General features: G+C 39.1%; 1 protein-coding gene across 2 annotated transcripts in view; it reads right to left on the bottom strand.

Moving 5' to 3' along the window:
- Positions 1-13,947, bottom strand: part of nrd1a (nardilysin a (N-arginine dibasic convertase)) — a 65,955-nt gene extending 52,008 nt beyond the window's left edge. Inside the window, exons 1-4 of one of the 2 annotated variants that reach the window (XM_052013136.1) lie at positions 13,450-13,947; positions 7,419-7,644; positions 6,437-6,518; positions 5,151-5,304 (exon numbers count right to left, since the gene is read on the bottom strand). In XM_052013136.1, the coding sequence (XP_051869096.1) occupies positions 5,151-5,304; positions 6,437-6,518; positions 7,419-7,644; positions 13,450-13,598 (611 nt within the window). In that variant the 5' untranslated portion in view covers positions 13,599-13,947. Of the gene's footprint in view, positions 1-5,150; positions 5,305-6,436; positions 6,519-7,418; positions 7,645-12,910; positions 13,149-13,449 lie in introns of those variants that run through there. The other variant, XM_052013137.1, reaches the window with a different exon arrangement.
- Between the last annotated feature and the right edge of the window lie 609 nt (positions 13,948-14,556).

Genomic DNA, 14,556 nt, shown 5'->3' with positions numbered 1-14,556 from the left:
AAGGTAGATTGAGAGGTCAAGAGTCCATCTCATCGTATAAGGGAACTGTCCAATAGTCTTATCACAATGGGATAGAAGCTGTCCTTGAGCCTTGGTGGTAGGTGCCCTCAGAATCCTGTATCTTCTGCCTGCTGGGAGAGGGGAAAAGAGAGAATGACCCAAGTGGGTGGGGTCTATGATCATGCTGACTACTTCACCAAGGCAGTGAGAGGTACAGACAGAGTCCATGGAGGGAGGCTGGTTTCCGTGATGTGCTGGGCTGTGTCCACAACTCTCTGAAGTTTCTTGCGGTCCTGGGCAGAGCAGTGTCCATACCAAGCTGTGATGCATCCAGATAGGATGCTTTCTATGATGCATCGATAAAAATTGGTGAGTATCAAAGGGGATATGCCAAAGAAAAAAAATCGGAGGCGCTGATGAGCTTTCTCGGCCACGGTGTCTACGTGGTTGGACCAGTACAGGCTATTGGCGATGTTCACTCCTAAGAGCTCGAAGCTCTCAACCTCCGCACCATTGATGGGGCAGTGTACATGCACCTGTCTACTTTTCCTGAAGTCAGTGACCAGCTCTTTTGTTTTGCTGACATTGAGGGAAAGGTTGTTGTCATGACACCATGTCACTAAGCTCTCTATCTCCTTCCTGTACTCCGACTCATCGTTATTTGAGATATGGCCTACTACGGTGGTATCATCTGCAAACTTGTGGATGGAGTTGGAGCAGAATCTGGCCACGCAGTCATGAGTATATAGGGAGTAGAGTAGAGGGCTGAGGATGCAGCCTTGTGGTGCACCAGTGTTGAGAATAATCATGCTGGAGGTGCTGCTGCCTATTGTCACTGATTGCAGTCTGTTGGTCAGAAAGTCAAGGATCCAGTTACAGAGGGAGGTGTATATAGTAAACCTCTCATAATCCAGCACCCTCATAGTTTTGGTGCCAGACTGGCAGATTTTCCAGTCTATTGGATGTTACTCCTATTAATAACCCAACCTACTTTTAAATTCACTTTAAAAAAAGGTACACAGTAGTACAATACATTTTTCAGTGAACCAGATGAGCTTAAAGGGAATGTGGAAAACCAGGACCCCGGTGGGTTTAAAACGAGTGAGGGAAACCAGAGCACCAGTGGATTTGAAGGGAGCATGGGAACCATTACCCGGTGAGCAAGATGCCAAACCATCAGGAATTCCAAACATGTGGATAGCAGATTAGTGGAGTTTTACTGCATCAAGGACTGAACAGCAAGAAATAAAGGGGTGGAGAATCCAAACATGAGAGAATATCTAATGATAATTCATGGATATTGTGCTGATTACTAACAGTAATACTGAATACAATTGAAACTCCCATTAGTGTAATACAATAACTTATTGATAGTCCAAATCTAATTGGCAAGAATCGGTATAATGCTCTGATGCCAAAATTGACCACAAAAGCCTGAGCTTAAATAATTCTTCATTGCACAAAGTGCAGCCAACTTTCAATTGACGCCACCTTCGCAGCTCTGCTCTTAACATCTCCTTGATCACTCAGAGATTTGAATACCACGTGTAAGTAACACTGAACAAGGAAATCCTACCATAGCTGATTCGCTCATGACATCACAGTTGTTGGTAGAATCACAGATGATGACAAGGCAGCACACAGGAGTGAGATAGGTCAGCTGGTCGAGTGGTGTCGTAACAACAACCTTGTGCTCAACGTCACCAAAACCAAGGAACTGATTGTGGACTTTAGGAAGGGGGAATCAGGTGAACTAACACATTCTCACTGAACGGTCTGCAGTGGTAAGGGTGAGCAGCTTCAAGTTCCTGGGTGTCAACATCTTGGAGGATCTACCCTGGGCCTAGCACATACATGCCACCATGAAGGCAGCAAACCAGACAGGCCCAGGAGATTCGACATGTCATTGAAAACTCTGACAAACTTCTACAGATTTACAGTGGACAGCATTCTGACTAATTGCATCATAGCCTGGTATGGAATCTCCAAAGTACAGGAATGCAAGAGGCTACAGAGAGTGGTGGACTCAGCCAGTTCCATCACAGGTACAGCTCTTCCCACCACCAAGGACATCTACAAGAGGCGATGTCTCAGGAAGGCAACATCCATGATTAAGGACCCCTACTATCCGGGCCATGCCCTCTTCTCATTGCTCCCATCAGGCAGGAGGAACAAGAGCCTGAAGACCTGCACCTCAAGATTCAACACAACTTCTTCCCCACTGCCATCAGGTTCTAGAAGTGACCTGAAAAACCTTAATTCTACCTCGGACTATATTTCTCTCAATTTGCACTAATGTCGCTATGTCAATTTTTGTATATTTTGTTATTTTGGGTTATGTATCATTTATTTTAAGTTTATGCAATTTATGTTTGTCATGTTTGTCACTGTGCTGCTGCTGCAAAAAGCAAATTTTCATGACATTTACACCCTGGGTGAGTATGCCCAATGCAATAAACTTGAACTACATTTGGATTTAAACTGAGATCACATAGTAGCCAGTGCATTCAGTGGCCAATTCTCACAGGATATATCATTCTATATACAGTTCAGCACAATCTAAAACCAGGGAGCTCAGACTTAATAAAAGGCATATTTTCATTGAATTATGGAAATTACAGCATGAAATAGCCATTCAATACCCATAATCCCCAAATGTATTTCACTGTCTGCTGATCAAATATGCATACCATTCCCTTTAACCTAAAGGTACAGTCTCTACCCATAGTCTCCTGGGCAACTGCTCTGCCCAAGACCGCAAGAAATTGCAGAGAGTTGTGAATGCAGCCTAGTCAGCCAGCGCAATCAAGGGCCACTCCCACCCCAGTCATTCTCTCTTCTCCCCCCTTTCCATCAGGGAGAAGATACAAAAGCCTGAGAACACGTACCGCCAGACTCAAGGACAGCTTCTATCCTACTGTTGTAAGACTCTTGAACGGACTTCTTGTACAATAAAGAACTCCTGATCTCTCAATCTACCTCATCACAGCTCTTACACCTTACTTGACTAGCAGCACTGCACTTGCTCTGTAAACTTAACAATACATTCTGCATTCTACTATTGTTTTTGCACTACCTCGATGTAATTATGTATAGAATGATCTGTCTGGATGGCGTGCAAACAAAGCTTTTCACTGTATCTCGGTACCAATTACCTTTAAATCACATGGTAAAATATTCAATGATCAAATATCCTATGGTTCAAGAACTTTCTCCACTTCCCTCTTGCTTCTTTCAGTGAGAATCCTTGTTTTTTTGTTACCCAAGTTCCCATTCACCTTCCAATGGAAACAATCCTTTGCTATGTACTGCTGCCGCAAAACAGCAAATTTCACGACATACAAGTCAGTGATAATAAACCTGATTCTATTTACCTACAACCAAGGTCTCCAGGTTCTGCTTACCCATTACTAGCTGCTCCTCTCAGTGGGCACTCTCAATTACCACTTACTGCTTACCCATTCATTAAGAAATAGTAATGAAACCGAGAAATTCAACAGAATTTGCATGATGCAAACTGCACCTGATTTTTCCCGACATATTTTTAAAGGCACTAAAAAATTTTCAGTTCTCTCTTTCATGATTTAAAATGATTTTATGTTAAAATGATTATGTTAAAATGATTTTGCTACAACTAGAAAAAGGAAATCAAGTCCCCAGTACTGATTCAATGGGGAGCCTCACACCTTGACATTACGCATGACCAGTTTAAATCCCAAAAGCCTGGAGGAACAAATATCAATTTCAACCTAATTCTGCCCAAAAAAACCTATGTGGAATTTGATATGCAAAATTCCAATATACTGGAGCAGTCCATTATGTAATTTTATATTCTTGTTAGATGAAACTGGTCTAACATAGCAAATGAAATTTAATACTGATAAATGCATTTCACATGACTGAAAAATTGAGACGATGAATTCGCAGATTGGAATTAAATTTCAACAGTGAAGTTTAAAAAAAAGAATCAGTGAGGCATGATAAAACATCTGAATAAATAGGCAATATAAAGCAAATAAGAATGAGTGGAATACAAATTTACAGAAATCAATTGTGTTACAATTTGTTAGAAAGACCATGCTTTCAATATCATCAGCAATTTTGAATACTGTACCACAAAATATACTTGGTTTTGTACTGAATAATGAAAAGTAGCTAACAAAATCAAAATACTGCAGGTGCTGGAAATCTGGAATAAAAACATAAAATGGAAGGAAAGCTCAGTAGGTCAGCCAGAATCTGTGACGTGAGAATAACAGTTAATGTTTCAAGTTGATGACCTTTGATAGGGACCATTGTTATGAAAGGTAATCAACCTGAAAAGTTACCTCCATTTCTCATTCCACAAATAATGCCAGCTTTTTACCCCCCCCCCAGAAATGGATCTAAACAGTTCCAAAGTAAACAGGATAATTTCAACTGTGAGAAGGTAGAACTAAAATCCACGATTGTCTTCCAATATCAATTTCCTTTGGCAAAATAAACAAAAACTAGAAGCAACCACTGATGAATCAAACCCACATTTTCTTCTAGAGGTTTATCATTAAATATCTAGCAGCCTCTGCTGAACAGAATAAATTTTTCAACTAGGCGATTACAGGATAAAATATATTCTTCTGCTGTTAATTTCCTGAGCAATGAAATCCAATGAAAAGGTATGCAAGCAAGTATTAGCCAGTTCATCCTCAAGGCCCATCTTGCCTTCTGTGGACTTCTTTAGTCAGTGATATTGTGTAGGCAAGAATAGAAATCTTGCCTTCTAATCAGCAGACCAGTTGCCTTTTATTAATTTTACCCTGCTGATTGAGGAAATATCAGCAACAAGCTGTCAGGGAGTTAAACAATAAACTCAACAGCTCAGGCAGCAACTATGGCAAGGGAAACAGAGTTAAAGTTTCAGGTCAAAGACTTTGTTCTCTCCATCCCTTCCCCCACATTTTCCCTGTTCTGACGGAAGGTCTTCGAACCAAAACATTAACTGTTCCTTTTTCCACAGATGCTGCTCGATCTGCTGAATGTTCACAGCATTTTCTGTGTTTTTCTTTCAGATTATCAGCACCTGTGACTTCTTTTTACTTTCAATTACATCTCATCCTCATAATACAACTGTAAATCAAAAGAAAAGTCTAAGTTATAGAATATATGCTTACCTATCAAGGGCAGCCTTAAAGTACTTTCTCTGGATGTCAAACTGAAACACAGTGTGCTCACAATCAGTTGATGCATTGTCACTACCACCATGTTTTTTCAGAAAGGCATCAAAACCATTCTCATCAGGATATCTTTCACTCCCCATAAAGACCACTGCAAAAAAAATTAAATGTACACTGGAAACAACATACAGAGATCACAAAACTATAACTACAAGGAATACAATTGATTCAAATTATAAAAAGTCATATTTTGACAAAGTAAAGGAAATTTCAAAGCAGAGTTCAATTAAATTTTAAGTGGTTTAACTGGCACTCTCACTTTATAATTTCTATTGAAAAAGAAGTAACATCCCTGGATTAAAAGCACTGGGTAAGATGAGTTAGGCTGAATGGCTGTGTTGTGCTAACAATTCTGTTACTCAGGAACAAAATTACACTTTTACTGCTGCCATGAACATACAATATCAAAGTGCAATAGTTGCAAGGTCTAAATGCCACATAGGAGGACAGAGAAGTACTCAAGTGCACCTTCTCCATTTACATCATGAACATTGTTTCTACATTCTGTAATTAATGACACTGATTTACACAAATATTGCATGTTTACAAAAAATGAAGGCTCCAAATGAAAATAACAGAACACTGAGAAGCAGTGGAATGAGAGGTGATTAGGTTCAGAAACAAAGATCAAAGTAGTAGATTTTGAAGAAGCAATAGAAGAAACGCAAAAGTATTCCAAAATGCTTGAAAATTGCAACTGGAGAAGAAGCTGTTGTAACGTAGAAATTAGGGAGGGTTTAAGTTACTGGAGTGAATGAAATAAATGAGGGAAGAGGCAATGGAGCCAATCTGTAGTTTGAGTTCAACATTGTATTAAGATAAATGGCAAGAAGTTGGCAGAAGAGCAAATACATATGACAGTGTTCTGTTTCAAATTTCATGTTTGCACTGCAAATGCCACCAAGCTACAGAAGATAGAAAAGAATTGACTGAAAAAAAAAAGTCATCACAGATTGAATAATAGCAGCAATTAATTTTAATAACTTTCCAAATATATTAGCAGAATTCATCCAGATTCACTAAAATCTTAAGTGAACTTTGCACAAAAGAATCAAATTGCATTGAATATAATCAGTTCATATTAACTCATATACCAGCCAACACAAATCATGCCATATTTCAGAATTAGCTATAAAGGAAATTACATAGTATCACAATGTGAATAGCATTTAAGGATTTACACTCAAATATATCAAAGCTGAATTATAAAAGTCTTAACTCACTGTGTTCCAAAAAGTGTGCCAATCCTGGAAGGTCATCGGGATCACTAAAACTTCCAATCCCAACACAAAGGGCAGCTGCTGACTAAAAATAATGAAAGTATTAGAAATAGTTCCACCATTTTCCCATCCCCGAGTACCCAAAGATTCTCCTGCAGTGTGGACAATAACTTGAACAATCAACAAACTAATATTCTACATTTCCCTGATACAATACATGAATACTTCCTATTTTCTACCAAAAGCTAATATCTAATCACTTAAAAAGTAATAAGATATTGGTCCTGAATTCCATCCAGTTTAAAGCTGAAACAAATACTCCATTCAAAAACAAAATCAGTAAGGGTAATGCAATATCTCCATGTCAATGGAACACATTTGAACTCCCAGCACCTTAATTTAATGACAAAATAGCTTATTCATATGAAACAATAGTGCACTGAATAAAAACAACGTGCACCATTTTTATGGGATGAATGAAGAAGAAAACATTTCTATACTTAAAGAAATTTATACTTTTTACACAATGATATTCTAACTGCAGGGAGGTGTGCTGCAGGAGAGCTGGGACAAGAGTTTTCAATAAACATTTAATCAACATGGAAAGACACTCGAGCTCATCAAGCCCTTCTTCCACAGCAGTTCATATCTCCGGCCCTTCCAAAACCATACAAACTCCTTGTGAAGAATAAAATCCATAAATAGAACCTAATCAATTGAGGAAAATGTATAGGAAGTTTCTCACCAAACAGCCCCTAACTCCCACAAGTCTTCAAAACTAGTCCGAGATCCTAAAATCTATACACAGGTGAATATAGAATGGAATTCTACTGATAATGAAAGCAGAATTATCTATAACATCTTTCACTCTACGTCACAGACCATAACTATGCTCCTGGTTCTTTCTGATCATGAAGGTACATTCTTCCAGTAACCTTAAGCTACTTGAAAATTCACTGGTGTTTGTCAAAGAGAAAAAAATTACCTGCTTTTCTGATTTCTTTTTCCCAGTACAATGTTGTGAATCTTCAAATTCATCTTCTTCATAGTCCCCTGATGAATCTTCAGCAGAATCATCATTTGACAAACTCTCAGAACTATCATCATCACTATCACTTTCATCTTCCTCAATCTGCATTTCCGATTCAGACTTATCAATGGACATATCCGAGATTAAGAGTGCTTTTAGACCATTTTCTAGTTTGATATATCTGAAATACATTGAGAGCATTTTTAACAAATTACATTTTTGTATAAAAACATACGTTACAAGGATGAGCTATGTAAAAATGGTAAAATTTTACTAAATATTGCCAAAAGTGCAAACTGACAATGTTGCAGAGGGGGAAACAGGGCATCTGAGATCTGAGTAAAGAAAGGATGTTAACAAGTGTTCTCCTTAACCATGAGGTTGACATATTGTGAAGTTGACAGCACAAGGTCTGAGAATGAACAAAAAGTGAAGAATTGTTATTTTAAAGAATTGACCAACAAGTAAATGTCAAAGGAATGTCACTATATGTTTACAACAGTTAATTTCCAGTGTCAGAGAAATTAAATGATTGAAAATAAATCACTATCAGATCAAAGGGGTACTTACTGTTTAAAATACTTGATTTAAATTTGAGGAATATATCATCCAAGTGCAGGAATGTCACAGTACTTAACCCATTTGAGGCAAAGAACAAGGTATCATTTTCACAAAGCTAAGAGTGAATGGCACATCTCCATAGAACAGTACAGCACAGGAACAGGCCCTTAGCCCACCATTAGCTGTGCCAAACTAATTAATCTGGTAATTAAATGCCAAACTAAACTAATCCCTTCTGCCTACACAATGTTGATATCCCTCCATTCCCTGCTCATTCATGTGCCAATCTAAGAGCCTCTTAAACGCCTCTATCGTATTTGCCTCCAGCACCCCAGGCAGCGCATTCCAGGCACTCACCACTCTCTGGGAAAAAAAATTGCCCCGCATATCTCCTTTGAACTTACCCACTCTCACCTTAAATGCATGCCCTCTAGTATTAGACATTTTGACCCTGGGAAAAAGATATCAGCTGTCTACTCTACCTATGCCTCACAATCTTATAAACCCCTATCAGATCTCCCCTCGGCCTCCACCGCTCCAGAGAAAACAACTCAAGTTTGTCCAACTTCTGCTCATAGCACATGCCCTCCAATCCATGCAGCATCCTGGTAACCCTCTTCGGCATCCTGTCCAAAGTCTCCAACATACCTCCTATAATGGGGCGACCTGAACTGAATGCAACACTCTCAATAACCTGGGGTATATCCCATCTGGCCCTGGGGACTTATCCCCAACAGCAACTATATTTTTCTTTGTGCATTTAAAGACACATCTGCCTCACCAGATGCTTCTCTGGCATCTGCACAAAAATATCAGGGAGTGCCTCAATCATGCTGTTACTCTGGCCACAACCTTTGGGCCAACATTTCAAAAAAATAAAATGGCTCCCACTTCATACTTTAAAAGTTGATTTATCTCAGTGCTTTATTTATAGTCATTAATTTTCATTACTTAAACAAGACATCTTGACCATTGCAAATCAAAGTTCTATTAGTTTTACTTCTGACAGTAAGTGGCTAGCTGATTTATTTTTAGTAAAAGCTGTATTAAAATACAACTAGTTTAAAAGACTGGTGTTATCTCTCCCACCAAGCAACCTACATGCTCATGTTATTGTCAGGTTACTTCCTTCCCATTTTCTACAAACAAGGTTGTTGCATCAATGTGACTTGGGTTTGTGGTATATCAGGTGTTTTATTGGACAGATGTTGGGTTTCCAATTTTTTTGCAATTTGACTTCTAACATAGTTCAAATCTATTTAGGAAACTGGCCCCATATCACTGGTTTATGGTAGCCCATAAGAGTAGTCAATATTTAGCTAATCAGGAAATGAAACAACATGGCTTCAGAGACAACAAATCAAATCATGACATTTTAAAAGAGTCTGATATTTGCTAATCAAAGCTAGCTCATCAAAACTCTGAAAACTGGCAAACTGAATGGGCAATAATTGCTACTTAATGCAGATTATATGATACTCAGAAAAAAACAATGAGGATAGTAACAAAATTCAAAAGGTCAAAGACTGTTGATGTAAGCAGACAAAATTTAACAGAAAAGGATGGAATGAAGCACTTTGACAATAAGAAGCATGATAAACTAAAGGGTATTTTTTTTTAAATGGGTGTAGTAATGGAGACAATGCACATCTAGCTTTGATCACTGGACAAACTGAGAAGGATGCTAAAAACTATAAGCTTCCTTGGCCTTACTAATTGAGGTACAGAGAATGGGATAGCAATGAATTTATACAAAGTCTTAATAAAACACCATTTAAGTTTCAGCTAGTGTAATATGTTCAAAACTGTGCACAAGGTTATAAAGAGACTTAGTTCAAAATCCATGAATGATTTTTGATGAGTTAATAAGGAGGACTACTTTCACAGCAGAAGGGACAATAACCAGATGACATATTTAAGTTGGTTGGCATACAACCCAAAGGCAAAATGAAGAAACTTTTTTTGATAAAACACTGAGCTATTGTGAACGGTGATGGCATTTACTGAAAGCATGGTGGAAGCAGATTCAGCAGCAACTTACAAAAGGGAATTGGATATGCACAGGAGAGAGAAAAAAAAGTACAAAGCTATAGGGAAATAGCAATGGTGTGAAACTAATTAGTTTCATCGAAGATCCAGCAGAAGCATCATGTGAAAGTAACCATCTTGTGTTGCATAATTCTACAAACAAATCAGCTCAGCCAAAGTATACGTTAAACCAAGCACTCCTGAAATCAAACCCAAGAGAGACTGTATCCATTCATGTTCATTTCATCATTTTGTATCAAAATAGCACCGAAGCAGGTTTCAGTTCCATAACAACGAGTAAACTCTCGGCTGACAAAACTGTTAAAGCTTGGTTCTTAAATTTTGTAGCTTTATCAGGACATTTAGAGAGTAATTCATTTTCTTTCTTTTCCAATCTTTTTAGTAATTTTCAAATTAATAAACATAACAATAGTAATTATACACATGATACAAATAGATTGGGATTACAATAACAACAGTTAACATATAGAGACACAAAGAGTAAAATATGTAATCTGAACCTCCCAATCTCTTGATAATTGAGCATGAAAAAGATTTTAAAAGAAATTTGATTATATGAAAAAAAATCCCAAACTAAAACAAACAATAACAAATAATAATAATAATAAACAAAAACTAACCAAAAACTAAACAAAAGCTGGGCTGTCGTATTTCATCGGTTAAAAGCATTATTATGTCTTTAACTCCGCTCCTCTATATTCCAATAGAAAGTTATCGAAAAGGATTCGGAAAAGGTCAACCTACATCATATGAAAATGCTAAATAAATGGACTCCAAGTTTCTTCAAATTTAACCAAAAGCTCAATAGTACCACTCCTAATTTTTTCTAAGTTTAAACATGTTATAGTTTGGGAAAACCATTGGAATGTAGTGGGGGGGGGGGGGGTGGTTTAGGATCTTTCCATTTAAATACAATGGATCTCCTGGCTATTAATGTAACAAATGCAATCATACAACAAGCTGAGGCAGATAAATGGCCAGAATCCATCATTGGTAACCCAAAAATTGCAGTAATAGAATGAGGTTGTAAATCAGTACTCAATACCACTGAAATAATATCAAAAATGTCTTTCCAATATTTTACCAAAAGAGGGCAGGACCAGAACATATTTTTCAGGGAAGCCACCTCAGAATTACATCTATCACAGATAGGATTTATATTGTTATAAAAACGAGCTAACTTATCCTTAGACACACAAGTCCTATGAACCACCTTAAACTGTATCAAAGAGTGTCTAGCACACATTGAAGAGGTATTAACTAATTGGAGAATTTTCTTCCATGTCTCTATCTCTATAGGTAAAAGTATCTGAAGTTCTCTTTCCCATTCATTCTTAATTTTATTAGATATCCCTAAACATATTTTCATAATCAGATCATAAATTATTGCTATCAAGCCCTTCTGATAAGGGTTAAAACCTAAAATTTTTTCTGTAATTTCAATTTGATGTGGTATTGGAAAAGTAGGTAGAGTAATATTTAAAAAGTTCCTAATCTGTAAATATCTAAAAAAATGGATCTAGAGAGTAATTCATTTTCATCATCTGTGCTGTGCTACATCTTGAGACAAAATATTTTGACAAGAATTCTGCCATTGAAGTTTCAATCACTTGCAATTCTATGTTAAAAGCACTGCAACAATATTGGTCTGAATTCCCTTGGGCAATTTCAAGAAAACAAATATTTAAAGGCATTCAGCAACAGCTTTAACAATATGGATCTATTGCTGACTTGCCAAGTGAATGGGAACAAAAGGGAACCATCATACTCACAGGGAATAACTAAAGTTGAGGATATAGATTGATTACACTTGAAGTTATCTTACAAGTGTAACAAAATGAACTTGTATATTCATCCGGAAAAGTTGGAATGTAGCAATATAGTTAGTCTACCACAGAGAAGCTGGGAGTCACATATAAGCCAAGTAAGAGATGAAATCATTTTCTCTAAAGTAAATTAGTGTGCCTGTTGGGTTGGCAATCCAACAGTCTTATGATCCCTTTTACTGGCAAAAGGTTTCTAAATTTTTAAATTAAAGCCTGAACCTGCCATAGTGGAACCCATGTAATCCATTAGCCTAGCTCTTTTGAATTACTAGTCCAGTTTACATAACTACATTGTGACCAAAAACTTGTTCCTAAAAACCTTCCTCAACGACATCTTAAAGAGAGCAAGTTGGGGAGATAACTCCATGTCTTAGCACAATGCATATCCATCACTAGTTGAGCAACTAAAATTGAGGATGCTCGAGAGGGCGGAATCACCGTAGCAAAGATGGAATTTTAAAAACAAGAATTTTTAAAAATCTAGGTGACACTTAATGAAGCACAGAACAGATGAATACTTCATACACCAATGTCAAATATGTATTTATTGATTGACAATTTATGAACATGTATTAATAGCATCCTAACTTGTCATGCATTAGTTCACTAATGAACTAAGAGATATGCAAAGCACAATAGTCATAAACAAATTGCAAGGTCACCCATTCCTTTAAATGTCAACGCCGGAGTCATTCTTATTTCCATACACATTTTACTCACAAAGATTCTCTCAAAAAATCCTGCTGATATCACGGTTTTCTAAATAATCTCGGGATGTCATTTAGGCTAAAAAAAGGTTCTACACTGCAGAGTTGTTAACTGATCATACAATGCACTTTTATCACAGTAAATGAAATGTCACGGCATGTCACAGGAGCGAAACGGGACTGAATGCCACCAATACATATATGGAAATGTTGGAGCAGATAATTGTTGTCTGTGGAAAATAATTAGTATACTCCCTACCTCAGTTCAGGACTGCTATTTGGAAATCACATTACGGTTACTTACACAGCAGTCACTGCGCCTCCGTGTGCTTTACTGATTCTGAGGTTACAAATGGAAGTCTTAATAATTAGAACCTACTCTGAGTGAAACACCTTCTAGAAACAACCAGCAACTTGCATCCTGGTCTTGGCTGTACCCAAATGATAAAACTTCTCCAAGGGAAAGACCTGCCAAAGAGGGCGAAGGAGGTCAATCTCCCTTCCGATTTTTGAACCATTCTCCGTCAGGACCCACATTACGCCCCGTGGATGGTTTAACTCGCTGTTCAAAGGCTTTTTCCAGCGACGCGAAAGGAGAATTTGCCACTCTTCTTGGAGGCGAAACTCCTCTGGGACTTTCTCAGGCCATCCCCTCCCCACCCCCATCAGCACCCTCCCCCATCCGCACCCTCCCCCTCCCCTCCCCTATCCGCACCCCCATCCCACCCCCTCCACTCCCCATCCGCACCCCCATCCCACCCCCTCCACTCCCCATCCGCACCCTCTCCCCCTCCCCACCCCCCTGCCGGCCTAGGCGATTGGCCGGCCGCAGCCTCTCCTTACCGGTACTCTTTGGGGTCACTGGGAGATTTGACGATGTCCGGATCGCCTCGGTTATTTTCGGGTTTAAATTCCTCTTCCTCCTCCGAGCCACGATCTACATTCTGGCCCGAGTCCCTGGTGGCCGTTTTGGATTTATTCCTGACCGGCATGGCCAGGCCGCGCCGACCGAACCGGGAGACGGAAGAAGCGCTCAGGGCGGCCCACCGACACCCGCTGCCGTTCCCCGCCGAAAGCCTCGGCCCACACCTCCGGCCAACCAAACTTGCAAACGGCGTAAATATTGCAAACGACCCTTTAAAAAATTCAACCAGTCCCGTGGCGGGGTGGGGGGGGGGGGTTGTTACAAATAAAAAACAGGGTGTGAACGGGAGAGGATGTGGCGGGGATCTCTAGCAGGGAGGAGTTCTCACTGACCCTTAACTGACCCCGGCGTCTTCTCTCATCGCCAAACCGTCCACGACACTCACCCCCACCAACAGACCAGGGGAGGGAGAGATGGTCCCGCCTACCCCGTTCCCATTGGTGCTTTTGTATAAAGCGCCAAATCCGTACGGCTTCCTTGCACGTCGATCATTAATGATGACCATAAAGTTAGGTTGCGAGGGGTGGCTGCTGTTCATTGCCTATCGCAGGAAGTGGTATTGTGAATGCACGGTTTACAGGTAGCCCGGTCAGCCTAACTGGTCTTTGTAGCCCTTCTTGCATCACAGGAGCCTCTGCTAACTTCATCTATTTATGTTAATTTACATATGTGACATTTAAGATGTGACTGGAGTTTCCTTCCATGCAGCACAAGTTATCACAAAACTGTTTCCTCTGGCCCCACGTGCACAATGTGTGACTAAGGGGAAACGAGAAAGTAGGTTTGCGGAAGGAGAGCTCCAGTCCGCACTAATGTAACACACTGAGTTTCTGGAAAATGTAAAATGCCTTGTAGTTAACATAAAAACAGAAAATGTTGGAAACATTCAGTGGGTCAGGCAGCATATGTGGAAAGAGAAACCGAGTTCATGTTTCAGGCCCGAGATCCTTTATTAACGTTAACTTCCCATAGATGCTACCCGTTCTCCTGGGTGTTACACGCATTTTCTGTTATTTCAGATTTCC

This window comes from Pristis pectinata, chromosome 3 (genome assembly GCF_009764475.1).
Source record: "Pristis pectinata isolate sPriPec2 chromosome 3, sPriPec2.1.pri, whole genome shotgun sequence".
Taxonomy (NCBI): domain Eukaryota; kingdom Metazoa; phylum Chordata; class Chondrichthyes; order Rhinopristiformes; family Pristidae; genus Pristis; species Pristis pectinata.
Note: the sequence above shows the minus strand (reverse complement) of the source record. Positions and strands in the feature narration are given on the sequence as shown.